Here is a 27,699-nt window from a genome sequence, read left to right on the forward strand (position 1 = left end):
CTTTTAAATATCCAGCTGCTATGCTCTCGGAACTCTTTCATTTGTCCCCTCAAGCCAGTAGGCTGTGACTACACCTGAGGCAAAAAGCAGGTGGTTTAGAAAGTGCTCTCAGGTAAGGAAGTCAAAAAATCAGAGAAGTCCTTCAAGAGTAAGTTTGCTCATGTTTCTGAGTCACTTTCCAGAGTCTTCAAATAGTTGTTTTTAATACAGTGAATCCTAGTTTTGTATGGCCTCCTGTTAACTGAAGCATATACACATTGGAACTATGCCCCTGCTTCAAACAGTTCCATGATAGTTTCGGTCAGCGTTGACACTGAGATTCCATGGAACCATGCAAAGCAAGGATATAGTTTTGAAAAGCCTGGGTTTCAGTTAATATAGTACCATGCAAAGTGAGGAGTGCTTGTGTTTTCATCTCTTATACCTGTAATCTCTGGAAGAAACTCAACCTCTTCTTGCCAATATTAACCAAAATCCTCTAAAACTGGTTTCTTATGGGTCCTATGTTTAATTATTGTGGGCCTTAGACCAGTAAGTCCTAAATTCAGTTTGTACAGACTATGAAAACCAATTAGCATTTTACATTATTTTCCTTACATGTCATACTCTGAGGATGTTCAGGCAAGGAGTACGTAACACTTAATAGAATAGAGTTGTAAAGAAAAGTACAAACAGCTGATTTTGTGAGAATAACCTGTAACTTAGTGTTCTCTACCTAAGAGATGGCAAATACCCTGTACATACTTACCTGGTTCTTAATACTAAACCCGTGACGGGAATCACTAATTAATCACAGCTGTTTTCAGTCTGAGCCCAGGTATGTTTTCAGAATCCTTTTCAAACGTGACCTGCACTCATACTACCAGTAACATTTGTCTTGAGAGAAAATGTGCTCTTCTTTCTTTGGACCTTATTCCTGGTGTTCTCAGAAGTCTGTTAGCAACAGTTCTAAAGTGTTTTTTTAAGTCCTAGAACTTTAAGAGTTCTTCCTTGCATAAATATTTATCTTTATATTGAGAGTAACTTTTTATTGAAGTATAATTACATAAGTAAAAATGCCTGAATTTTAGTGTACAGGTCCATGAGTTTTGACAAATGCACACACACATGTAAGAAACATGTCAATCGAGATAATGAGCACTGCCATCATTCTAAAAAAAAGAAAAAAAAAAAAGTTCCTCAGTCCTGTATATTCTCTCACCTCCTGCTCCACCACAGCCAACCACTATTCTGATTCCTATTCTATTAATTACTTTCATCTGTTTTTAACTTCATAGAATGGAATCATATGATATGTACTCTTTTGTGTTTGGCTTCTTTCACTCAGCATGTTTTTGAGATTCATCTTTTTTCCCATATATAAGTAGTTTGTTCCTTTTTATTGCTGAGTAGTATTCTATTGTATGAATATACCACAATTTGTTTATTCATTCTTCTCTTGGTGGATATTTGAGTTGTTTCCAGTTTGAGCTATTAGGAATAAAGTTGCTATAACATCCTTTGTGGACAGATGTTTTAATTTCTCTTGTTTAAATTCCTGGGAATAGAATTGCTGAGGGTAGATATATGCTTAAATTTTATAAGAAGATTCCAAATAATTCTCCAAACTCACTGTACCATTTTTACTCCCACTAGCAATGTAAGATATTTCCAGCTAATTTGTATCCTCTCCAACATTTGGTATTTTAGTTTTTAAATTTTATCTGTTCTAGATAAAACTATCTGTTCTAGATAAAATTATTTAAAAAGATACCCTATCACATAGCACAGCGCTCATACTCACTTAGTTCTCACAATGCACCACGCCTCTTCTAAAACGTAATAATTCACATGTAACTCCAACAATTTATCTCTCACTTCTTTTGCAGATTTTCGACTATATGTAGAATAAACTACTTTTGTACGAGCCCTTTAAATTCAAACGAGAGATTAAAAATTCTTTTAAACAAATGACAATAGAACGGATTACAAAAATTTTGCTAGCAAATTAAAATCTCGATGCTCACTGAATGGAGCATTGATATATATAATCCCAAACAGCATGAATTATTTTGGGGATAGCAATGTCTACTTATATTTTGCATGTGCTAAAACTTACAGCAGTTTGAATTTTGCAGGTATTGCTTATTAGTATACAAACCAGTTTAGAGGCTAGAGTTGGGTAGCAGGATAATAGGTCAGAATACAAATTTTGCTTTGCATAATTCATAAAATATCTGCTCATGGAACACATTCAGATAGAGGCTGAATATAGTGAAAATACAGATTTCAGTAGACAATTTCATCTATAGAAGCTCTGAGAAGCATGAGTTGAAGCTGACTGTAGGAAACAGAACATTTAGAGAGTGGACATCCAGGGTAGCAGCCAGGGAGAGAGAGCACCTTAACAGAAGCTTGAGAAACAGGGATGTTCACTATTACATGGTACAACACAAGATTTGGCCCTAAATTGGAGGTTTATGAAATCCTGAAGAAATCACCACTTATGCATTAGATATTTCTCAGCATTTCGAGCATATGGGATGCCCAATCTCCAGAAACAGACATAAAACTTCAAATAATTTAAAATTTTACCTCTAACAATAGGCCAAAAATGCATTAAAAGAAAACAATTACCCTGACAATGACTAGAATGACTTTTTAAGTCATTTAAGGAAAACAAAATTTTCAGACTTCAATGGAAACTAGAGTTCTCATAATCAGCTAGCAAAAGATCACCCTAAATTTTCATAAAAGCATGTAATATAGCAAATTTCATGTAGTTTTTCTGTTTAAAAAAGGCTAGTCATTGGCCCCCAGTAAGATCAAGAATGGTTTCTTACATCAGGCAGAGGGGGCTGTGGAAGCTAGAGTAGGGGTTGGCCAACTATAGCTATGAGCCAAATCTACCCCATCTTCTATTACTACTACTTAGGAGTTATACTGGAACACACACATACCCCCTGCCCCCACACACCACATAGACAAGTCATAAATGTGACACAGTTTTCACTTTCAGAGAAATTAGTTTTGCTTTTTTCAGTTTTCGGGTTTACTAAGCTTGCTTTAGAGTCAACAGGTACATATTCTAATTTCTGGATTATTTTACATTTTTTAAACTTCTACCATGAATATGAGGATGAGAACGTGTGTGTGTAAAAATTTTTCCCTAAGAGTCAGTATAAGCTGTAAGTGCGTCTCATTGAAATAGTCGATCAGTTGCCAACCTCAAGTCTGCATCCTCGTAATGCGGGTGATTCACAATGGGGTGAAGAGTAGAGAGCTTGACACTGGCCATTATAGGCATGGCACCTGCGAAAACAGCATCTGAAAAACAAGATTATCTTCCTTACTAACATGTTTTAAAGAAAACCAAAAGTTACTTATCTATAATATTTGAACCCAAAAGAAGAAAGATTAAGTACATTTAAATAATAATCATTGACATTTTTTTTCTTCACTCAATACTTACTGATTATCTACTATAACAGCAGCCAACTTTCGTTAAATGTTATCTTGGTGCCAGGAACTGTGCTAAATATTTTTATCAGGATTAAACAATTTAATTTGCACAACTTTGAGGTGGGTTCTATGTTATTCTTATTTTGTAGATGAGGAAGCTGAGACTCAGCAAAGTTAAGTGACTTGCACAGCTAGGAAGCATCAGAGGCCACCCTCTAAGCCACTTCACAGAGCTTCCTGCTACATTCACGCACTATGCTAAGAGACAGCACTACGAAGACACACAGGACTAGAAAGAATTCCAAAATTTCACATCTTGTTCCAATAATTTAAAATGCTAGGAACTGAGAGACTGTTATAAAGGCAAGTCTTATGATACATCTTTTAAAATGACTTTTTGTGGGTTGTGAACTGTAAACGTGAGGACTCGCTAGAGGAAAGTATTGTTTTGTTCCCTCAGATCATCTTTAAATATTCATAGTTAAGTTCTCCTTGTTTCCGTTTGACTTTATACAGTTTATACATTCCATCGAATCATTTCATTATGTGTTAGTAGTACTTTTTGGAGTAATGGCATGTATAAATACATAGCCTTTTGGTTATAACTAGAGATACACCAAAATCTACTATCTGGTTTCAGTTTCAGTTGTCTCTTAGAAGACAAAAATACCAAATGCTTACTTCCTGCACTTTTGTATCATAAATGATTATATAATTATGAAGGTTATTATCATTTTTAATCAGCACAATAAAATCACTAATAAGAACAAGGCATGCTATTCAGATCTACTGTAAATAACTAAATGTTTATTTCAAATATAATTAATCATTCTAAATGTAACTTTGAATGAAAATCTTATATGCCTTGAATTTGAAAATATGCAAATCAACTGAAGTAGAAATGTGTATTTATTATTGCGAGATTCAATAATTAATGATGAAAGCTCTTAGGCTAGAACAGTGGTTCTCAACCAGGGGTGATTTTGTTTCCTAGGGACACTGTCAACTTCTGGAGACATTTTTGGTTTCCACCTTGGTGGGGAGAGGTGCTATTAGAATCTGGTGGGTAGAGGGAAGGGATGCTGCTAAATATTCTGCAATGCACAGGACAGCCTCTAATGTCGGTTGAGAAACCCTGGGCTAGAGAGAGCAAAGCCCAGGACCAGGGTCATCCAGAAGAAACGAGGTGAGCCTGTCCAGCAAGAGCTGAAACAATTAAGGAGAAATCATCTATGGCAGAGAGAGGGGGAGAAATACTCCCCACCCACTTCTTTCATCTTGGTGACGAAGTAAATATGATCATGACTGGGAAAGAACAAGATCTTTTCCTATAAACACACTTAAGACTCCACTTAGCCTACTGCATGTACAGTCATGTGTCATCTAATCAAGGGAGACATTCTGAGAAATGTGTCGTTAGGTGATTTCATTGTTGTGCGAACATCATAGAGTGACGTACACAAACCTAGATGGCACAGTCTACTATACACCTAGGCTACGTGGTACTAATCTTATGGGGGCACCGCTGTATATGGAGCCCATCGTTGACTGAAACATCATTATGCAGCACATGACTGCATTAGCAAAAAGTGTCCCTTCTAATTTGACACAGCCTACTAATACATGACTTAGTGAGTGGACCAGAGGCTGGATTTCAGTTCCTACTCATCGTCTCAACTGAACACATTTGTGTGGTGTGCAAACTATATAACCCTACATGGTGGACCTGAACATAAGCACTAGTCCCCCCATGTAGAGAACTTCACGCTGCTTTTAACAAACATGTGGTAACCATGACAGAATTCTTAATGATAGGGATGAAAAATATTTACAAGAAGATCAAAGAAGAGGTGGCTAAAAATGAAGTAGGAGTTTGTGGGAGTTATCTTAGAAGGATAAGTTACCAAACATAGGCTCTCTCTGCCAAGAGCCCAAGACAAACACTGGAACAAATAATGACACAAGAAAAGATTAAAAGATCAGGTACGTTTTAAAGCTTGGGAAAAATAGCTGTAACTGAGGAGGGGCAAGGGAGACTGAAGGGAGTACCTACCTTGTATCCTATAGGGAAAAAGTCAGTAGAGGATTAACTTGAAAATTCTGATTAAAGTGGGCTGGCAGCCTAAGTGATAAGGCACTGTAACCTATACACTTTGAAAGTCATAGACCAAATATCTCAATTGAAGTTTACCTTAATGATGGCTAACTAGTAAAATGGTGAGTATCACATGAGAGATAAGAGGAAATCGATTCAAGGAGTCACAGGATAAACTGAAATAAACCATAGTAAAGAACCTGTGCCAGAGAAAATTACTGAATATCAAAAATAGTCTCGGACAAGATTATAGATAACTTACTGTAGAATATACTTATTCTCTAGAAAGGCATTTAAAAATGAAATATCTGTTTCAGGTAGTTTTGGCTAAAGATAGTAAGAAAAGAAGGTAAGCTAAAAAAAGACTTTCGAGTATGCAGAAGTAGAATATATACTCATCTCTCATCTCTTTGAGATGATTTAGTGAAGAAAATACAATATCCAAGATTTTAACTCTTCTGCATGTGACTGGATCTACAGACTGAGAGCAGACAGTCAGCACTGACAAAAGTGATAGAAGCGGTGTTGTTAACCTTCCCACAGACAAAACTATCTTCTCCAGCGGCCTACCACAAGGTGTGAATTTTGATATTAAAGATTTATTTCTTTATATGTGTCACCGTTATGGTTTAAAAATAATAATGATTTTAGAGTTACAGTACAACTCATGATCATTAATTCTTGATGTTAATTGAAATTCTTTTCAACGGTTATCTAGGAGAGGTTTAAAGAGCACAGAAAATCACTTTTTGAAAGGTTTGATTTGAGACATTGCAATTAGCATCCTCAAAATCTGTGAGGGCATAAATGATTATGTGTGCATATTTTTAAATTTTATATATATATAGATATATACACACATACACACATATATGAAATGATAGCTACATAATATATATATGCATATATAAATAAATGTGAGTATGGAGGTGTGCATATAAAACTAGTTATACAAATAACTAAACAGTTACATACCTGGTCTGGTATTGTATTTGATCCACTGTATCAGTTCTTCCTGAGGCAAATTATTAAATTCTCCTATTATGCTCCATTGATTACGCAGGTTTATACAACCTTGTATTGACATCACTGTTAGAATGCCAAAGATAAGATTCTCAAAACGAACTCTGCAAAAAAGCCAGCCAAAGAGCTGAAATGAAAGAAACCATTTATTTATAATTCTTAAATGAAGAGTGCTATAGGGTCAATAACAAATTCTCACCTTCCTACTTAAACCATGGTGGATTACCATTTGATACTATCTGTACACTAACAATATACAGAAGTCTCATCACCTATTGTTTAAAAATGGCAAATATTTTGGAATTACAGGGCTCAGTTAAAAATTGAGCTTTCTTTCCTCTCTAAAGGATTAAGGGAGGAATATCCGATCCTTCCAGTACTGATTTGCTACCAGGGATTAAAATTAGCAAACTACAATTTTGCAACATCCTAGAACTAAATCCTGTAACATCTGGCTGCCTTTTATGGATATCTTGAATAACTAGGGAAACCCCAGTAGTATTGACATGTATATTCCTCTCAGGAAAATAAGCATTATGATACTCTAAGGCAATGCTCTCACAATCAAAACTCAATAATCTGTTTCCAGAAGATCTTGGTCCCAAAATTCTAGCTACTTTGTCTGGCTCTTTTTTAAATTAGATACAATAACAGAACCCCAGAATCCACAACTTCTCCTAGGGATTCTCTGAGCCAAACAGGACAATACTAGAGCAAGTACCTTGCACTTACTCAAGTACTAGGCGAGTACCTGAGGATAGTTTTGCTGGGCCAAGAAGCTCTTACATAGACCTGAACTCCAAAAACTATGTCTGTGGATAGGATGCTAACAGGGGGAAGTGTGCCTCATCACTTTTGAAGAAATATCAGTTAAGATCTGGGAATAATTTTTAATGCTACTTGAAGTTGCTTTTCTTATTCTACAGAGAATCATGAACTAACATTTCAAATCATTTAAGATAAAAACACTTAATGTTTTTAAGTTTTGGATTACTCAGCAAAGCCATGGTAACTATGCTGCTGTTATTATGGTTATGATAGTGTAGCTATACAAGGATGAATACCTTACCCATCGAGAGCAGATCAAGGAAGCCATAACACACATGTGAGGTGTCAAAAACAGCTTCAGCCTCATAATTAAAATGGCAAGAGCAGTAAATGCTAACAACTGCAATGTGTGAAAAATCAGCTATAAAAGCACAAAACAAAATGACAGTTTCACTTTATATATTTTAAAATTAATAAATATAAAACAAAGTATATTAAAATTATTATTATGCATTAGGACAAGGATCTTTCTTAAATTTTTTTTTCATTGAGGTAACATTGGTTTTTAACATTATATAAATTTCAGATGTATGGACAAGGATCTTTTAACTTAGCAATGTCTATTAATATCTATTCATTCATTCAACAAAGATTTATTGAATATCTACTACATGCCAGGTGCTGTTCTGGGTGCTTCAGACACAACAGTGAACAAAACGACAGTGAGCAATTTCTGCCCTTGTGAGGCTTACATTTTAGTACATTTGGTAAGGAGAGACAAAAAATAAACAGACACAGCAAATAAATAAACACATTATATACTCTATCAGAAGGTGATAAGGGCAACGGAAAAGAAAATGGGGCAGGGAAAGGAGACCGGGAGTGCAGGGTGTGGCATGGGGCCACAGGTGGGAGCAGTTGCAATCATCAGGAGGATCTTCAGAGTGGGCCTCATTGAAAGGTGGTATTTGAGCAAAGACCTACACAAGGTGAGGAAGTGAGTCCTAGAGACATAAAAATGCAGAATGCTTCACAAATCTGCATGTTAGCAAAATTCAGTCAGCAACAAAAATCACAGCAAAACATAAACTAGATTATTTTCAAAGGAGTGGAATTATATAAAGATTTGTACTAATTAGTAGGACACCCCATTTTGATCAAGATGCCACTGAACAAAGGTTTCAAACAAAACTTTTCTCACAGACATAGTCATAAAATATCAACCAATTCCTCACTAGAAAATGGACAAAGAATTAATGCAACTCAAAGTAAGCGGCAACTAAATATTCACATTCTAGCTAACAATTAAACAAATTAAATATTAAAGATATTTTCATCTATAAAACTGACAAACATTAAGTTAATACTGAGTGTTAGAGAGGATGCCATGAAACACACTGAAATAGTTAATTGGTACATTCCTGTAATTTAGCAATATTTATCAAGACACTAGAAAAGAGCCAACCTCTTTGCCTTAAATTTCCGTTCAAAGAATTTAACTTAAAGGAATAATCAAAACACAAAAATGCTTCTACAAAGTTAATCACTGAAGCCAATTTTTACCAGCAAAAATAGAAACAACCTAAGTGACCAATATAGAAGAATAAGTAAATTACTGCATTTCCACATGTATACCGCCATTAAAAGATCACATACTTGAAGATTATTCAAGAGCATGGGACAGTTTTCAGAGTACAAAACTCTGTACATACAGAATGACATTAATTCTGTGAAAACCACCTGTGTGTGCACATATATGTGTCCATATATACACATGTGTACATAGATATACACACACAGGAGGGAAAAGGCTGTAAGAAAATATACCTAAAAAGTTAACAGGTTACTTCTGAATGGTGATTTTTCTGTGTTTTCCAATTTTGTTAAATGTGTCATTTTATAACCAGAAATACATAATTTATATTTAACATGGAATGGCAAAAACTGTACCCAAAGCTGGTTTTTCCCCTTTTTTAAGTTAAGATGTTTAAAAGTGAAATTTATTTTTTTCATAATTCTTGGAACCAAAATTGGAATGTGAAACATTCATTTCAAAGTCAGGCTTCATTTTTCTTTAGGCAAATTCACCTTTGGGTAAAATGAAGAACATGTTATGGAGGGAACAAGAGACACCAACACACTTCATATCCAAAGGGGTCCTTTTGTTCAGAACACTAAATCATAGATTGGTAGATGACATGGGTCATCTACTTTAATTAGCTATCCAAAACAGGGATCTTTTCTATCAATCTACAAACTGGATATTTACTATTTCCTGAATAGGACTATGCCCACAGGAATGCCTATATGATAGCACTAAGTGTTAGAAAATCCTTTCTAAAGCTGAAGCCATGTTTCCCTGTAACTTCCACACCTCAGGAATGGCATAAAATTAGTCTAAACCCATTTGTGCAGGACAGTTCTCTATTATTGAAATATCATAATTATGACTTTGCACTATCCCCACCTTCACTCTTAGAAAGCTTTTTCTATCTTTAGGCTAAATATTCAGAAACCTTCACTCACTAGTTCTGTATTGTCACAGTTCTGGTTGCCCTGCTCTGGAAGTGGTACAGATTGATCATGTTTTTCTTAAAATGTGGCATCTAGAAATAGGCTATAATACATATGGTCTAATCAACGCAAGCACACATCCGACTTCTTCCAATATTCCTTTCTTTGGTTATTTTGAGTCACTATCATTTTCTCCCCTAATTCCCATCATTTCTACTTTAGCAACAACTTCTCACATGATCACAACTAAATTCAAAGTAGTAATTCTCTTTGCTGTTCCTCTATCATCTAATGGCTGAAAGGAGGACTCCGTTTTCATACAGAGACTTGCAAGATCCCTACCACCTCCTTATCTTCTCTGCATGATGTTTTCGGTAGCTGGATGACACAGAATAGCTATTCCAAATGGCATCACTTACGTTTTCTTTCTATTCTCACCCAATGCTCCTAACCATTCTTCTACACTCAGGCTCCTGACTTTCCTGAGCTCTCTTGCCATGGTTATTTTATCTCCCATTCTATTAAATAGCTTTCTTTTTAATCACCAAGTGGAGGACAGAAGGCTACAGTCAAAAAGTATAGTCCAAAATCACTACTGTATGTAAACTATTGCCAATTCACTAGTATCTCTTTCCATATAAAAATTACCAGGAAAATCCTCACAAAAAAAGAGGCTGGAGGCAAGGAAGCAACTGAAGCTCAGGAAACTGTTCATTCCCCATCTTTGGAATAAGTGAAGCCAACTGGGTAAAATGTGAGGTAGCAGCTCACACCAAGCAGAGAGAATACAAGGACCAAGTGTCTAAGGCCAGTTCAAAGGGTGGGTTGTTCCTGTCAAAACTACCTCCCAACACAGTGTGAAGATGCCTTGAGAATACACTAAAGAGGTGCCCTCCACTGGCACATGATATACGGGGCAGAATACTGGTTGGAGCCTCCTGAAGTATTGGTCCAGAAAGCACACTAATTATAAAAGTGGACATTTACACAGTGCTTAACTTACACTAGGCATTATTCTAAGTACCTTATTTATAACTCATTTATCCCATAGCAACCATATGACATAAACACCTTGATTATTGTTGCTCCCCAAAAGACGTGAGGTAACTCAGCCAAGATCACACAGCTAGTAAGTGGATCTGAGTCCAGTTCAGCTGCCAAGTCTATGCCATTAACCACTACCCTGTGCTTCCTCTCAAAAATAAACTATTCAACAACATGGTTCTCTCAGTTTGTGAACACAGAAGTGTACAGACCCCCAACATCTATCACTCAATCAGTTTCTTAAGAGAAGTAATTCTTCCCCCAAATTCTGCAACACTTCAATCCTTCAACAGAATATCTCTGTATTGGTTCATATGCCTTCACTGTGCGTCACAGAAAACCCTTTGGCTGTGAGTAATAGAAAAACTTTGTTCATAATAGAAAACACAAACTCAACTGACGTAAAATATAAAGGATCAAACTTTATATAATAAACTCCAGGGATTAGAAAAACAAGTGAAGGCTGATGCAGGACTATCATGGACAAAAAGAGGTCTGAGTGGGTCAAAAGAATACTCAGGAGCCAATACTTTCAATGTTCTCTCTCCTTAGCCTGTCTTCATACTAGCTCCTCATTGGGACTATGACATTCTGGCAATAAATATTGTTCCTAACTCTCTTTCCCTTCTCTTTCTTTCCCACGAATTAGTAGGTACTCCTTCACTAATTTCTAAGCCCATAAGATAGAAAAATTGGTTAAAAGGAGTTAATTTGATGCAATAAATACAGATAATTAAATTATGAAGAAAAATCACAACAGAATTCTTTACTCTAACACACTTTAATAATATCATGACAGTGGGGAGATAATCCAGGGTTTGTTCAGTAAGTCGAAGGATGCAGACTGTCCCAGATTCAGAGGGTTGGCACAAAGCAAGGAATTGAGAACTAAGACTCTGGTGATAAAATGATCCTAAGGAATCCTCCTCAGCCAATCCTGAAACAAGCTGCAATGTGTAACCTTTTGTTATCATATCCCACTCAGAGTGAGGCACAGCCCCGTACCTCTCCCAGGGTTTATGCCTTCCATGCCCCAACACCCCTAACGTGAAAACAGTCGCCATCTCCCATGCCTTGTAAGCACAGATTTACCAAGCGTGAGCCACAAGTGGGAGTGGGATGAGAAGCCAGCCTCTCATCCAGCAGACATAAGACTTCACATTGGCACTGCATGGAAACAGATCATTTCCTTCCATAAGACCTACTGTTTTTAGAAATTTAAATCTCTAATCTGCCTATACATCAGTTTAGCAAACTCTCTTCAGTTTAAAAAAATTAAGAGATTTGCTGTCACTGTCTTCCTTCTAGTTGGCTTGACTTCTGACTGCCTTTTTAAAAAACCATCCTCTTTACTGCCAACAGACTTAAAATATTTGAAACTCAGATCTGACTGTATCATCTCCTGCTTAACAACAAAGTCTAGAACGACGTGCAGCTTCTTTGCATATGAAGCCGCCATAGTCTGAACTCTGGTTACTTTTCCCATCTCATTTCCTGCTACTTCTTGCCTTTCTTATGCATCAGCATTACTGATTTGCCTATAGCTCTAAACATAACCTATTACCTTATGTCTTCCATGCACATCCTTTGACCTTGGTAAACACATCCTCAAACGTCATTAATAAAATCTTTCCTTGACAGCCCCACCCCCACCACACAGATCTAATCACTTTTTTCTGTACGACTTTTGTATCTATCTTTATCATTGCACATATAATCATCCGTTCACATTTTGGTCTTCCTCTACCATACGTTAAATTCCATAAAAGCAGGTACTTGGTGTACAATAGGCACACAATAGAAATCAAACTGATCAAATTAGTAGAAAAAAAGAAAAAATGGGCAAAAGTAAGGGTAACTCGAGAAATGAGAGAGTAGCAAAATAATGTGAGAAATGGCAGAAAATTAAGGAATACTATGTTTCTGAAAAGAGGTGGGTTTTAAATATTGTGTATTAAATCAGTAACGTGACGTGGCTAATTTATGTAAGAGCAGCTCACTGTAGGCAGTAGTAGGCTGAATGGCTAACAGCACGGATTCCGCTGCTACACTGCCTGGGCTCAGTGTCTTTGGCTCCACAAACCTAAGGTCACTTTAGCTTTGTGGCCTTAGGCAAATTACTTAACCTTTCTATGCCACAGTGTTTTTCATCTGTGAAATATAAACAATAGTACTTATCTCAATGGGTTGTTGTGAGAATGAAATTATGAATATATGTAAATCATTTACAAAAAATACCCTGTCCGTAGGAAGCAGTAAGTGCTATTACTTTAAGAGCATTAGAAATGTACTGCTTGGGTTCAATGCAAGCTTTCCTACAAACTAGCTATGAGACCTTAGGTAGGCTACTTAATTTCTCTAGATTTCTATTTCTTGGCAGAGACCCCTCTGTTGCTTGCTGGCTTGATGCAGATGAGCACATCAACCCCAGAAGCCACATGTTGAAGATGGCAGAGCCACATATGGAAGGAGTCTGGGTCTCTCAATCACTGCTTGTTGGAGAGCCACTTGCTAATCAGGAACTCCTGTTTCTAACTTTATGTGAGCAAAGAATTAAACTTCGACTGAGTGAAATCATTGAAATGTTGGTGTTTTATCTCTGTAACAGGCAGTATCACCTAATTAACATAATTTTCTTATTTGAAAAATGGTATTATGAAAACCAAACAGCACAGTACATAGCACATAATAACTATTAAAAAGATAATAGTTATCATCATAAACTATTCCCATTAGTTTCAAATTCAGTTGCCCTCTCTTGTCAATTTGACCTTCACTTTAAGACTCAGTTCCATTACCTAGGAAATCATATTTCCAGCCTGTGCTGATCCTTCCCTTTGTACACCACAAAATAATTCAGCACCATATAAAATGCTGTCTTATTTGTTTCATGTCTCCATTGAAAACTTACATATTTGAGTGCAGGAACACTGCTATACTATCTTTTGTGTGCTATAACACCGCTAAGCTTGTAACTGACTGACCATCAAGTCTTCACGTGGCAGAAGGCCACCAGTCACAAGGCCATGGGTACCTGCCCTGATGGACTGTATGTGATTAGCTCTGCAGGCTAGAAATCAATACTTGTTATGGTTGAATGAAGGGGAGAATGAATAAATGAAGATAATTTAATTTAATTATGTTCCACAGTCATAAATCAGCCTCTGGCTTTCAAATCCTTACTAGTGTTCAAAACAGAGCAGTTTAAGGATTGCGAAGGATCAGGAGAAACTTATCACCAAGGCTGAACCACAAAGCACTGCAGATGGTGTCTCAGCAGCAGGTTATACCTTTGTGAATTATCCTTGACCTAGAATTTAATACACAAGTCTACCAGAGATTAAAATGAAAGCTTTACCTCACCATGTTCAAGGAGCTGTTTTCTGGAATAAAACAAAAATATTCTCTATTTACTGAATGTCCATTATTACTACGATTACACGAAAATAAACTTCATTTATTTGTTTTAGATTTTTCCATTTTTCTTTTGAGGAAGATTAGCCCTGAGCTAACTGCTGCCAATCCTCCTCTTTTTGCTGAGGAAGACTGGCCCTAAGCTAACATCCATGCTCATCTTCCTCTACTTTATATATGGGACGCCTAGCACAGCATGGTGTACTAAGCAGTGCCATGTCTGCACCCGGGATCCGAACCCGCAAACCCTGGGCCGCCGAAGCGGAAGGTGTGTACTTAACTGCTGCGCCACCAGGCAGGCCCCGTGTTTTAGATTTCTAAAATTTGATTCTCTCTAAAGTACTTAGGAGCATAAATAAAAATAAAAACATTAGATAGCATCAATAAAAATAACAGAAATTTAAAAGGCATGATTTACAGTCAACCTAATTTAAAGTGTACCAAAAAGCCATTCTTTGGTTAAGATAAAATAAGTTTCACTGATCACTGGAGATTGTACCTCTGGAATTATAAGTGAATACAAAGAATTTTTATTAAATATTCAACCATGTACAGTATATACGGTACTTTAAGCATTGCTGCATGTCTGAGTTGTTTTCATTTTTCACAGCTATAAATAACATGAACATCGCTGTACATAAACCTTTGAGCATTTCTGAGTATTTCCTCAGGGTTAATGTCCAGAAGTAAAATTATTGGGTAAAGCATATCAATATTTTCAGTTCCAGAAAAGCTGTCCAACAAAGTTACTAAATATTCAGGTCTAAAAATCTACTACCTTGTTGCAGCACACTTACCGTGATCTGGACACCACATCGTGAGCACAGCGAGGACGGCGCAGATGCCGTTCTTACCCTCACGGAGTTCATGCTAGATTATACAAGAGTATCAGACTGCCTCTTTTATCGTCTCATTGAAAAGACTAGATATTTTAGATTTATAAAAAGGCTTTACAGGATGCAGAAGCCACCTAATACAGATTTTGGGGTTGGAGAGAGAAGACAGTTCAAGAAAGTAAGTAGAAGTATGGAAGTTTGAGGGCGCACACACATCTAGAGATTAAAAAAAAAGGGGAGAAGGGAGTTAGGAGAAGCCTTTCAGTATAGTAGCGAAATCACCAAATTACTTTGCCTCCATTGCAGCTCCTTCCTAACTAATGCAGTCAAGCGTGGGGGCGGGGGTTGGGATGCAGTGTCCTGAAATCTGCCTGTCACAACAGAATCCCATGGTGAGCTGGTGCATGCAAGGGAGAGGCCTGGTAGGTAAGTAATTATTATAATGGCCAAAGACTCTGACAATAACTACTGATACAAATAAATCTAGCAGCTAATTTAAAATATGAATATACAACCGAATCATGAAACACAAACAGCATGAAAGAGAAAAACCAAGACGAATGAGCAAATGAACTGACCACTCATGAAATAAGAGTTAATGCAAGAAATAAAAGAGAGTATTAGGTGAAAATTCCAATAATTATCTTCAGAGAAGTTTAAGAGGATATTGCATCCATACAATTAGAACAAGTGCAATGATAAGGAGCTTTCAGAAATTCTGAGAAAAACATATTTGCCTAATTTAACACCTCAAAAGAAGGCTGAATAGCAGAATGTATAAAGCTGAAATTGAAAATGTTGAAGACCCGGTCATGGAATTCTCTGAGAACATAGGAGAAAAAAGAAATAGATAGTTGTGATAAAAGCAAGAAAAGATGTTCAAAAAAGGGAGGCTAAAGAAAAAGAATAAGAGAACAACAATTCCTTGAGCTAAAGAAAGATTTGAGTGTTCAAATTAAAATGTCCTATGAATTAATAAACATATAAAATACACACACACACACGCTCTCAAAACTCTTAAGTTTCCAGAGAGCAAAAGTAAAGACATAAGATTTCTTATCTGTAATGCTCCATGCTAGGAAACAATGAAGCAATATCCACAAAATGCTGAATAAATTCTAGAAATATTTACTAACCAATCCATCAATCTGAGGGCAAAATGAGAGCATTTTTCAGACAAGAAAGCACTCAGACAGTATGCCATCTCTGCACTCTTTCTACAAAACAGCATTTGAGCAGATGCAGTCTTTGAATCTAAGAGGAGGAAAGAATGAGACACAAGAAACAGTCAAGAACAAACCAGTAGAATTTGAAGTACAAAAATTTCTTTTGTCTTTAGTCTAAATGTTCAGACACTTCTTAAAACAGAAGATATTACAACAATCTAGCTAAAATGTCAGATTGTTTCAGTATAGCATGGGAGGTGACGGTGTGTGGGAGGGGCGAAGTGTTCCAATAGCACAGCAGTGAAGCAAGCAGGTCTCTAAAGCTAGAGTCCCTGAGTTTGAATCCTAACTATACTACTTACTAGCTGTTTGCCTTTGGGAAAGTTACTTACCTCCTCTGTCCTTCAGTTTCCTCATCTCTAAATAATGATTATAATAATGGAACTCTTCTCTCACAGAGTGGTTGTAATGATTTACTGAGGTAAGAAACTTAAAAATACCATCAGGCACACAGCCAATAAGCATTAGTTATTATTGTTGAGAATAACACGTTTAGAAACTAATTAACTCGATATTAATATATTTGCTAAAAATTTAAGGGAAACAACTAGGAAAACAGAAATGGGGTGTAGACAAACAAGTCAGCAAATGTCAAGAAAATAATTTTTTTTAAAGCATGATGAATAGAAAACATAAACAAATATGGAATCTAGAATCCAAACTTAGCAGTTATCACAAAATGGGTTTAATTCACCAATTTAAAAACGAATAGTAGAAGAATCTAGATTGAAGGGAAAAAATAAAATCCAACAATTAGAAATATATCTAAACCAAAATGTCACAAAAAGGTTGAAAATAAAGCACAGATAAAGGTACACCAGGCAAATACTAAAATAGAAAGTGGATGTGGCAATATTAACTTTCTGCAAAGGAGAATTCAAAGCAGAAAGTATTAAATAAGGCAAAGAATATCCTTTACAATAATCAAAGGTACAATCCTATAATAATCATGAAATGAACAATAGCACTGTCTATGTAAAGCAAAAACCATTAACATTACAATTTTGAAAGACAAAATACATTCTCAATGTGATACATGAAGATAGCATTCTGAGAAAATAACAAAGATAAATTGATATATTAAAGAATTTAGAACAGCACTGTTAATTACATGTAACTTTGAACTCTCCCCAAATATGCAATACATGTTTTTCAAATGCTCACATTTACAAAAACTGAACACTAACCTTGATAAAGAGCAAATAAATAAACCATGAAGGCAAAAATATAAAAGAAACTAACTAGCTAAAAATTTTCAGACATTCTTCTAGACAATTTTTAGATTAAATAATCAAAATTCATATCACAGACCAAATAGTAATGAACATTAATGGTAATGCTACACACACCTACTGGATATAGTTTAAGTGGTTTTCAGATGAAAAATGATTCCTTTTAATGAATTTACTAGAAAAGAATAAACATTGATAATAAGTGAGCTGGACATTAAACACAGAAAATAATAAAAAGACACCAAAAGAAAGAATAAAAATAGATAAAAATATAAGCAGAAATAAAATAGAGAACAGCCCTCATAAATGATAAATAAAACAAAAAGTTGGTTTTTTGAAAAATCCAAACAAGAAAGACTTCTGATAAATCTGAACAAGAAAAAAGATAATTACAAATACAGATGAAATTGTTTTAAAAGAATTATTTCTATAATTTATGGTCTATATGAAATGGCTTATTTTTCATAAAAATATAAATTACAAAAGTGACTCAAGAAGAGTATCTGTATAAATATATTGCTATTTTAAGATGTTGAAAAAACAGTCAAGGCTAAGCTCCCACCTTTAAGAAAAGGCCAAGATATTTTTATGGGTGAGTCTGTCAAATCCTTAAGAAGCAGATAATTTCCATGTTAATTAAGCTATCCCCAAGAACAGAGAAAGATATAAAGCTATGAGATGATTATAATGTTGGTTCCAAAACCAGGTAGGGATAGCCCACAAAAACTCTATAGACTAGGGAATATATATACATACACATATACACACACTAAATAAAATATCAGCAAATAAGTTTCAGCACAGTATTAAAGAAATAATGCACAAACACCAAACAGATTTCATTCTTGGTGTTCAGAAATAGATCAACATTAAGAAACCTATGAGGATATTATCTATAGATACTCAATAAAGGAAAAAAGCCATACAATGATCCTAAAATACTTCTGAAAATACATCTTTTTATTTTACAGTTTTATTGAGCTATAATTCACAAACCATACAGTTTCAACATTGACATTTAATTTAAAAAATATTTTGGTTTATATAGACTACAAGGAAACTTCCTTAAGTCAATAAAGGCTATCTATTACATACTGATAGCAAACAGAATAGTGAGCCAGTAAAGGCATTCATCTTCCAGCCAGAAACAAAACACAAAGCACTGCAATTATTCAAATTTGTTCTGGAACTTCTAGCCAATACAGGAAGATAAGAAAAAAAAGAGGTATCTATATTGAGAAATGATTATTATTTGTAGATTATATGATAACCTGCCTAGAAAATCCAGAGAATCAATTGAAAAACTATAGAATTAAAAGGAAAGTTTGTTAATGTGGCTGGATACAAAACTGATGTTTAAGAATCAACAGCTTTTCTATAAAATAGTAATGATAAATTAGCAAATATCTAAAAATATCATTCTCAATAGCCAAAAAAAAAAGGAAAAAATCTGTAAGATCCAAAAGAAAAAAACCTTAGTAAGACTCATAGGGGAAAAAAACTACAGAGCTTGAATAAAGTATAAAAATTAGAATAACAACCACAGTAATAATAACACTTGAGTGTTTGTTCTGCCAACAGTTCTAAGCACTTCACATGCATTAACTCTTCTAATACATGCAGTAACCTGTGAGGTTGATGTTGTTATACCCATTTTATGGATGATGAAACTGGGGCACGGAGGTGTTAAGTGACTTGCCCACACTAATAAGTAGAGATACATCACATTACTGGATTGGAGAATCAATGATATAAAGAGTAAATTCTCTCTGAATTAATCTAAGGCAATTCCAATAGACTACGGTGGGTGCCTGGGGGCGAGGGAGATTCTAGACACATTTATTCCAAAGCTTACCTGGAAAAGTAAACGTAAATAAATACGAAAAATGATAACAATAAAAGGGAGGCTTAAATAGTGCTGTTTTGACTCAGAAACAAATGGATCAATGTAAGAGAGAATCTAAAACAGAATCAAGTACATAAGAGAATTTATTACTATCTGATTAAAACTGATATTTCAAATGATTGGGAAAAAGATCACACAATATTGTGTTGGGACAATACCTCATTTGAGGGGGAAAAGGTAGATTCCTATATGTCAACACACTACAAAACGAATGCAAGGTTGATTAACAATCTGTATGCAAAACAGAAAATTATGGAGGACGCCAGCAAGACAGTGAAGTAGTAGATACATGCCTTGGTACCTCCACAAAAAACAATCAGACAGCTATCCACAAACGAAAATTGTTCTGGGAGGGCTCAAGAGCCCAGTTAAGAACCAATATGTGGAGCAAAAAACAGGGAATAACTCCACAGAAAGGATCACTATGGAGATCGGCTTAGCTGAGACACCTGGAAACAGCTAGAAATAAAGAAAAAGGGCAAGGGGCATCGGTTTCAGCCACGGGGCAGATGCCATACCAGTGCCCAGGGGCCTGCTCTGCAGGGACCCCTGTAGTTTTTGTCAGTGAGGACCCCAACAGCTTTCACAGGAGAGGACCCCACAGCGTTTGTCAGCACAGACCCCTGTGGCCTGCTTTGCAGAAGACACAGGCAGCTTCCACCACTGAGGTAAACAACAGCCATTGCTGCTATTGGCTCCCCAGGGGAAGAAGTGATTGCTCCATGAAAAGCGAAGGCATCAGCTACAAGAAACTCGAAAAATCAAGGAAACACAACACAACCAAAAGAATGCAACAGTTTTCTAGTAACTGACTCCATAGAAATAGAGATAAATGAGTTGCCAGACAAAGAAAATTACGAAAGAAAATATGTAGAAATATTTTAATGATTTTTGATGTAGGGAAGTGTTTCTAAGCAACAACCAAACACAAAAGCAGAAAACGTACAGTTGTGACTGAACAGAAATTTTAAATCTCTATAAAGCAAAGAGCATTCATAAACTATACACTGACATCCTGGAAGAAACTATGTTACACCATAATAGTCAAAAGGTTACTGTCTATAATACAAAAAACACTACAAATCAATATTCAAATGGTCTAGAAGAAATATAGAGAACACACACATAGAAAGATGTAAAACTTCACTGGTAAAGATTTTTATAAAATGAAATGAGTCATTTTTTTCCTTTACCTATCAGAAAATGCTAAAAGTTTGATAACTGGTCTTCATAGAGATGCAGGGAAATCGACACTTATCATTATAAGTTCTCAGTATTTATTAAATTATAAAATATTCATACCTTATGATCCAGCAGTCCCATTTCAAGTATTCTAAATACTAAACATTCTAAACACTAAAATAAGTATGCAAGGATACATGTATAAGAATGTTCATTACTCATAGCATTGGCTGTTATGACAAAAAATAAATATAATCTAAATATCCATTGATGTGGGAATGGCTAAGTACTTGGTCGTCACTCATGATGATGAACAACAAAACATGGAGACCAGTACAAAGTGTGAGGAAGTTCCAGGCAGACACTCAAGACACACTGTGAAACAAACAAGTTACAGAATAATAATACTACGATTTAATGGAATACTACAATTCCATGAAAAAAATACTGTATTTTTATATGTGTTTCCTAGAATGATACATATAAAGCCATTTACAATCAGCACCCTCTTTTCTTGATATACTATCTTGTCTGAATGTATTACCACAAGCATGCATTATCTGTGCTATTTAAAGGAGCCCTCTGCCCACACACAGACATGCAGGATGATCATTTTCAGGTATTTAATCTCTAAGAAAGACCTCCTTATTTTGAGTAAGTATTTTCCACTCATTGGGCCCTCAAAGTCTGTCCTCTTTCATATTACACCTTCTCAGATATTTTATTTTTTTAATTTTTAATTCTTATTTTTTTTTGCTGAGGAAGATTCACCCTGAGCTAACATCTGTGCCAGTCTTCCTCTATTTTGTATGTGGGTCACTGCCAAAGCATGGCCACTGATGAGTGGTGTAGGTCCATGCCTGGGAACCGAACCTGGGCTGCTGGAGTGGAGTGCACTGAACATAACCACTAGGCTACGGGGCAGCCCCTACACCTTCTCAAAATTTGAAGACAGCTGCCATGTACCCCTCAAACTTCTATTATCCCATTAAATTTCCCAGGGCCCTTCTAGCATTCCTTATGTGAATAGTTTTCAGGCTCTAAATACACTCTCTGGAGAATGTCAAGACACATTCCCCTGAGCTCCACCTAACCAGAAAACAGTAGAGTGGGTCTATTTACCCCCTTGGTTTGGAAATGATTTCAATAAATAAGATTCTATCATTTCAAGGATTTTGAACATAAGACTCTAACTCTTCTGGTAACCATTCTACTTACTGAAAATATAAGCATGGGGTATGGGGTTCACGGAAATTATCTGTACTATTTTCACAATTTTTCTGTAAATCTAAAACTGTCATAAAAAATAAATTCATTAAATACAGAAAATCTAATGACATATCTACAAACATAAAATGTAACGAGTTAAGATTTTCCTCAGAAGGAGCTCTCTTCACAATTTACTTCTCATGCCCTATAGCAACGTGTGATTTATTTGAGTGGTATGTTTCTTGTATGTTTATATACTAAAATAAACTAAACCAATTTAAACTTTGAGTTAATTCACAAATATAAATATCTCCAAAACAAGACCAAATACATAAAAGAGATCCATAAGAATAAAACATTCATTCTTTTTTTAAAGAAAACATCTAAGTTTGGTTCATGTCTCCTTTCTTAATCATAATGCTGAAGTCTACTGTACATTCATTTGAAAAACTATATTACAGTGTTATTTAATAATTGAATACAGTATGATTTAAAAATAATTACAATTACCTTAGACAAGTGTTTGCAGATAAGACACATAAAATATCACGAAAAGCCTGTGAATAGAATCAAATAAATGAAACTTTTCTAAGGAATTATGTGACATTTAAAGTGCCCCAATTCATTAACATAAACACCCCCACTAGAGAGAAGTATTTTTATTGTTAAAGTGAGTCTTCAGGAACAGTATAGTTCCAGCTCTGCCCCAGGCAAAGAATGTTTTGCAGTTATAAATCCTATTTAAAAAAAAAAGAAAAGAGTGTTGGAGTCCATTTCAGCTTTAAGGTCCATTTCAGCTCTAAAATTCTACCCTTTGATATGTGGATAACTCTATACTAGGGTTTAGGTTTATATTTTAGTGGGAGGGGGTGAGCTGAAGGTGGGGGATTGGTTTCCACAAAGGAGGCAGCTTCCTCCACGTACCTTCAGAGACTGTTTTATCTTTGCCTTCCAAGAGAATTAGGAATCTCTCTCTTGTCCTCTTTCTCTCCCCCCCCCCCCCCCCAGTTTATATCCTTATTTCACTCAAACTCCTGATTATTACAAAATTAGCTATGGCATATCTGCTTCCCTGATCTATCTCAGCCTGAAATGACTGATACAGAAGGCTTAAGAGCATTTATCAGAATGTACCCGACGATGGTGAGGCTGGGAGACGGAGGAGGGAAGGGGAATGCGAAGGCTAAATCTGGCCAAAAAGGCTCAGCAGGAATCCCACACAACCTAAATGCTAAGATAGAAAAATTTACGGGGAACTTAAAATTTTGCACTCTGCATGACATGTGGTTTGTAACTCATGGATAAACGGTGAAAAAATGTATAGTGAAATTTGAACTCTACCTTAAAATGAAATCTAAGTTTAGAATTTTTAACTCCCCTATTGACTCAAGAGCATCCTGCATGGAAGAATGTTTCAAGTGGCCTAAGTGAGATTCTAGGCACTTAGGCAAGCAAAAACTTATTCCAGGGTATAGTTAATAGAATATATGCATTTATAGGAGTTCAAGATTCAGTTGTGCCATAGAAAAATCATATTCTAGATATGTCTTCCTTCTTTCCCTCTTGGAAGTTGATTTCACACAAGTGAAAATTTAAATGAACAGCAGAAGTATCATTGAGATGAAAAATAAGCCACAATAGGACAAACAGAAACTGAGGGATTTACACAGAAGCAGAAAGGAGCTAAGTTTTAGTGGCTGCAGGGACGTGTGTGTGCATGCATCACATGTTAGCACACACGTGTGGTTTGAGCTGTGGTGCATTTTGGGGCTAGTATTGTGTTTACAAGTCTTGGATCTTAATTAAAAAAAATAGTAATAGTAGATCTAGCTATCATTTTCTCCTGTGTTGACTATCTTCCCACTCGATAGTTAATTCCTGCATTAGCCCCTCCAAGTGGAGCCTGTAAGAATACCACACTGTCGTGATGGAATAGAAACGGGCTAGTAGAGAACACTTGCAACTTGAGCTAGGCTAGGTCGGGCCACCAGGATGGAGAGCAGCAAACTGTGCATAATTTCCCATTCCTTCTGTTACTTCTATCCTCACTCTTTCCAAGGGGTCCCTAGGGAACTGGATCAAGGGTGAAACAACAGAGACGTAGAGAGAGATGCTTTCTCATTCATAAATTATTCATATTCTATGTGAAAACAAAGGAATGAGAAATGTGGGAACTGGAGCTGCATAGATAAGATATGCAATTGACTTTAAATATAGAAAACTAGTTTGAACAGGACCACACTTGGTACAGTGGTAAATAAATCATGTTATTGCTATCTGCTTAAAAGTATAAAATAAATACATACTGACTTAAGGCAAGTCAACTTGTAAACAATACCAATAAAGATGGTTCAAAATTGCTAAAAACGAAGGACCCACTGTTTTTAACTAGGCTTTTAGATAAACCACCCTCAGATCAAGAAAACCTGCCAACGGTATTTTTAAACATTATTTCTTCCATTGTGATAATATTTTCCTTTCTTGTGAAAACAGTGAACATGTAAAGAATGATTTTTTTAAATGGCTACAAAAACTTCTCCTGTGCATGTCTCAAAACAGATCAAGGTTTCTTTAAATGTGCTTTATATTTGAAAGATACCAAAGTTGTCATTGTACTTTTCTTTCATAGCACCTATAAAAATTTTAACATTTGTGTGATTATTTGCTTAATGCCCCTCCCACCCATAGACTATAGGGGCAGGTCTGTCTTATTTGTCCCAATGTACCGACAATGTTAATGTAATTCTTGGTATATGGTGGGTAATTCATACATTTCTTTTGAAAAATAAATAAGATATCTTTTCTAATGTGGCTTTCTAAAAGAACCCATATAATAATAGATAAAGAAAGATCTGAATAAAAACATTGCCAGTGAGAGGAAGAGTTCATTCTAAAAATAAGACGGAATTCTGAGCTATTAGTATTAATCTATTATAGCCCTTATCTTGAACCCAAAAGCAAGTGGTAAAATTTTTTAAAAATACCTTTTTAAAGATAAAATAAGTAATCACCATAACAACTGGAAGCAATAATGTCTTTGTGTATCTCAGTGGAGTCTGAAATAGAGCAAATTATTCAAAATAGTCATTTATTAAATTTTATATAAAATGAGTAAAAATCTATGTCAAATTGAGTTTCATAATGAAATTTCTTAAAGGTACAAATATCTTTGTCATTAACAGAGTATATATTTATCAACTTTCATGTTCTAATACAAGAATCAAAATTATAAAAACAGTTGCACAAATGTATCAAAAATTTTAATGATAAAAACCATTAAACAAAATATTAGCTATGTCTATTATTTTTTCCTTTCTTTTGGTGTTATCTTTATTTACTTAATATTAAGTTTTAAAATGTGTGTTTACTGATCCCTGGGCCCTACATTATCATGTCCTGGGCTGCAAATTTCCAATATTTTCATTTGTGAAAGTAGAACTAACAAGGAAGAAAGCTAGCCTACGTAATTACTCTAAGTATGAATAAGCACTGAAATAATAGCAGCTAAAGAATTCTCAGGACATTTGTGACAGGGAGCAATTCACTACGTAACTAAACTATATATTGGCCCTGAGCTAACTATCTGTTGTCAATCTTCCTTTTTTTCTTCTTCTTCTCCCCAAAGCCCCCCAGTACACAGTTGTATATTCTAGTTGTGGGTCCTTCTGGCTCTGCTATGTGGGACACCGCCTCAGCATGGCTTGATGAGTGTTGCTAGGTCCGTGCCAAGGATCTGAACCAGTGAAACCCTGGGCTGCTGAAGCGGAGCACATGAACTTAACCACTCAGCCACGGGGCTGGCCCCCATAAACTATATATTTCTTGAAGGCAGGAACCAAGTCATTTTCTTCTTTGTAGTCCTACAGCAACCTGCTTCACAGATAACTGGTGGTCAATAATAGCTTTTGAATGAATGTATGACTAGTTGGACAGATAAGAGAATAATGTATAATTAGTAGTATACCTTTCTTGGCAACATCTTGTTAAAAATTTTTATAATACTTGGAGTATTTGATGAAATAAAACTGAATTTTTTTAAAAACAAAAACAAGAATTTGGATTTATTTTTCTTGAGTAGTCCCACACCTCTAAGTGACCTAGGTTATTAAAAGTAATTGAACTGTAATAATAGTAATTCACTATGGCTGGTATATGTTAAGCACTCTCCCTGGATTATCTCATTTAACCATCATCAATAATTCTTTAAGATGGGGGCCACTGTTTACTGATTTTACACATAAGAAAACAGGTAAGGAAGGCCATAGGATTAGCACAAGTTACAGTAAAAAAATGATACAGTAAGTAAGTTAGGTGTTTCTGAATAAAAATTTTGAGTTTCAGATTAAAAAGAAAATATAAGAGAAAAAACCACCATACCTGTAGAGAAGGAAAAAACAAAGAAACATTCATACCGCTTTTTCCATGAAGTCAAACTCAGGAGCACAGGTGTAAATTAAGGTATGGAAATCTGTATACCTTAAGATTCTGGCTGCGATAAGGTCACTCAGGAGAATCTAGAAGAAAATAAAGTGAAAGGAATTAAAATTACACAAATAATTATAGTCAATAATAACTGGTTTGATGTAATAGCAATAAAGTCTATAGAGCAGATAGATCCAAGGTACGTGGATGTCTGTCAAAGAAAAGAAAAAAACACAGTTAACCATACATGCTGTACTGAATTATGAAGAAAACTGGAAACAAAGAGAAACATCAAGAGAAATGAAAAGTACAAAGAGGTCAGAAAAAATAAGCAGAAAAAGGGCCTGGTTCAATGGTGTAGTGGTTAAGTTCGCGCACTCAGCTTTGGCAGCCCGGGATTCCTGGGTGTGGATCCTGGGCGCGGACCTAAACACCACTCATCAAGCCATGCTGTGGTGGTGTCCCACATACAAAAAATAGAGGAAGACTGGCACAGATGTTAGCTCAAGGTCAACCTTTCTCCCCAAAGAATAAATCAGCAGAGAAGATGATAATGTAAAGAGTGAGCCAACGTCAACATTTGCTGAGCAGAAACCACTATGGCGTTAATCATGAGATTTTATAATCAGATCATTTATCAAGAAAAAAATTTTTCATGTTAACCCGTTTACCACACGTTGTAAATCATGAACAAATTTTCTATGTGTTGTCATTTTCACAAGGCCTCATACACTGATTGCCATTTTTGGTGCTTCTTGGGTTTTTCAGACATACATTCAAGCCCTTAAATATGAGAGCTATTCTTCATAAGAATTACAACAACTATACATACTACTTTGATTCAGTTACTTGCTCTCCAAGGGCTTTAAAATAAATACCACCAACCCAATATAGTAACTCCTATTTCCTACTGATTATTTATTACCTACTGTCAGTGAGACAGTTATTTTTCCAATGTGTTCTCAGAAGGCCAGAAGAAAGAAGATATTTGGTATGCAAAACCTTAATTCAAATTATTTTACAGGGACAGAAATTATTTTACATCAAGTTTGATGATTGTTCGTGATTTTAATTTTTTCATGGTTCCCTTTATCTACCAGCACCAAGGATAATTTAGAATTGACTTTATTTTTCTAACATAGGGGGTAGGCCTGGTGACTAGTAATAATTTAACAAAACCACTTTAGTTTCAAATCTTTCTCACAGGTGTTACAAAAAGTCACTTACGAGTACTAAGGGGAGTTGTGCATGTTTAAGATTTGTAAAGAGTTGGGGGACAATGTGGAGCAAGGCAAGAAAGAAAGTCACAGACCAACTTAATAGATAAATAAAAAACTTAAGATGCCTAAATTAAGTTTATCATAAAATGTATGCCCTCTACAGAAGA

The 27,699-nt window shown here is 35.5% G+C and overlaps 1 protein-coding gene across 1 annotated transcript in view; it reads right to left on the bottom strand.

The window, feature by feature from the left end:
• DPY19L2 (dpy-19 like 2) overlaps positions 1-27,699 on the bottom strand; it is a 101,568-nt gene that overhangs the window by 3,801 nt on the left and 70,068 nt on the right. Inside the window, exons 14-21 of the mRNA XM_046668935.1 lie at positions 26,303-26,404; positions 24,875-24,946; positions 22,401-22,447; positions 14,244-14,268; positions 7,629-7,748; positions 6,512-6,686; positions 3,207-3,306; positions 1,784-1,909 (exon numbers count right to left, since the gene is read on the bottom strand). Coding sequence (XP_046524891.1) covers positions 1,784-1,909; positions 3,207-3,306; positions 6,512-6,686; positions 7,629-7,748; positions 14,244-14,268; positions 22,401-22,447; positions 24,875-24,946; positions 26,303-26,404 — 767 coding nt within the window. The remainder of the gene's footprint in view (positions 1-1,783; positions 1,910-3,206; positions 3,307-6,511; positions 6,687-7,628; positions 7,749-14,243; positions 14,269-22,400; positions 22,448-24,874; positions 24,947-26,302; positions 26,405-27,699) is intronic.

Source organism: Equus quagga, chromosome 8 (assembly GCF_021613505.1).
Source record: "Equus quagga isolate Etosha38 chromosome 8, UCLA_HA_Equagga_1.0, whole genome shotgun sequence".
Classification (NCBI taxonomy): domain Eukaryota; kingdom Metazoa; phylum Chordata; class Mammalia; order Perissodactyla; family Equidae; genus Equus; species Equus quagga.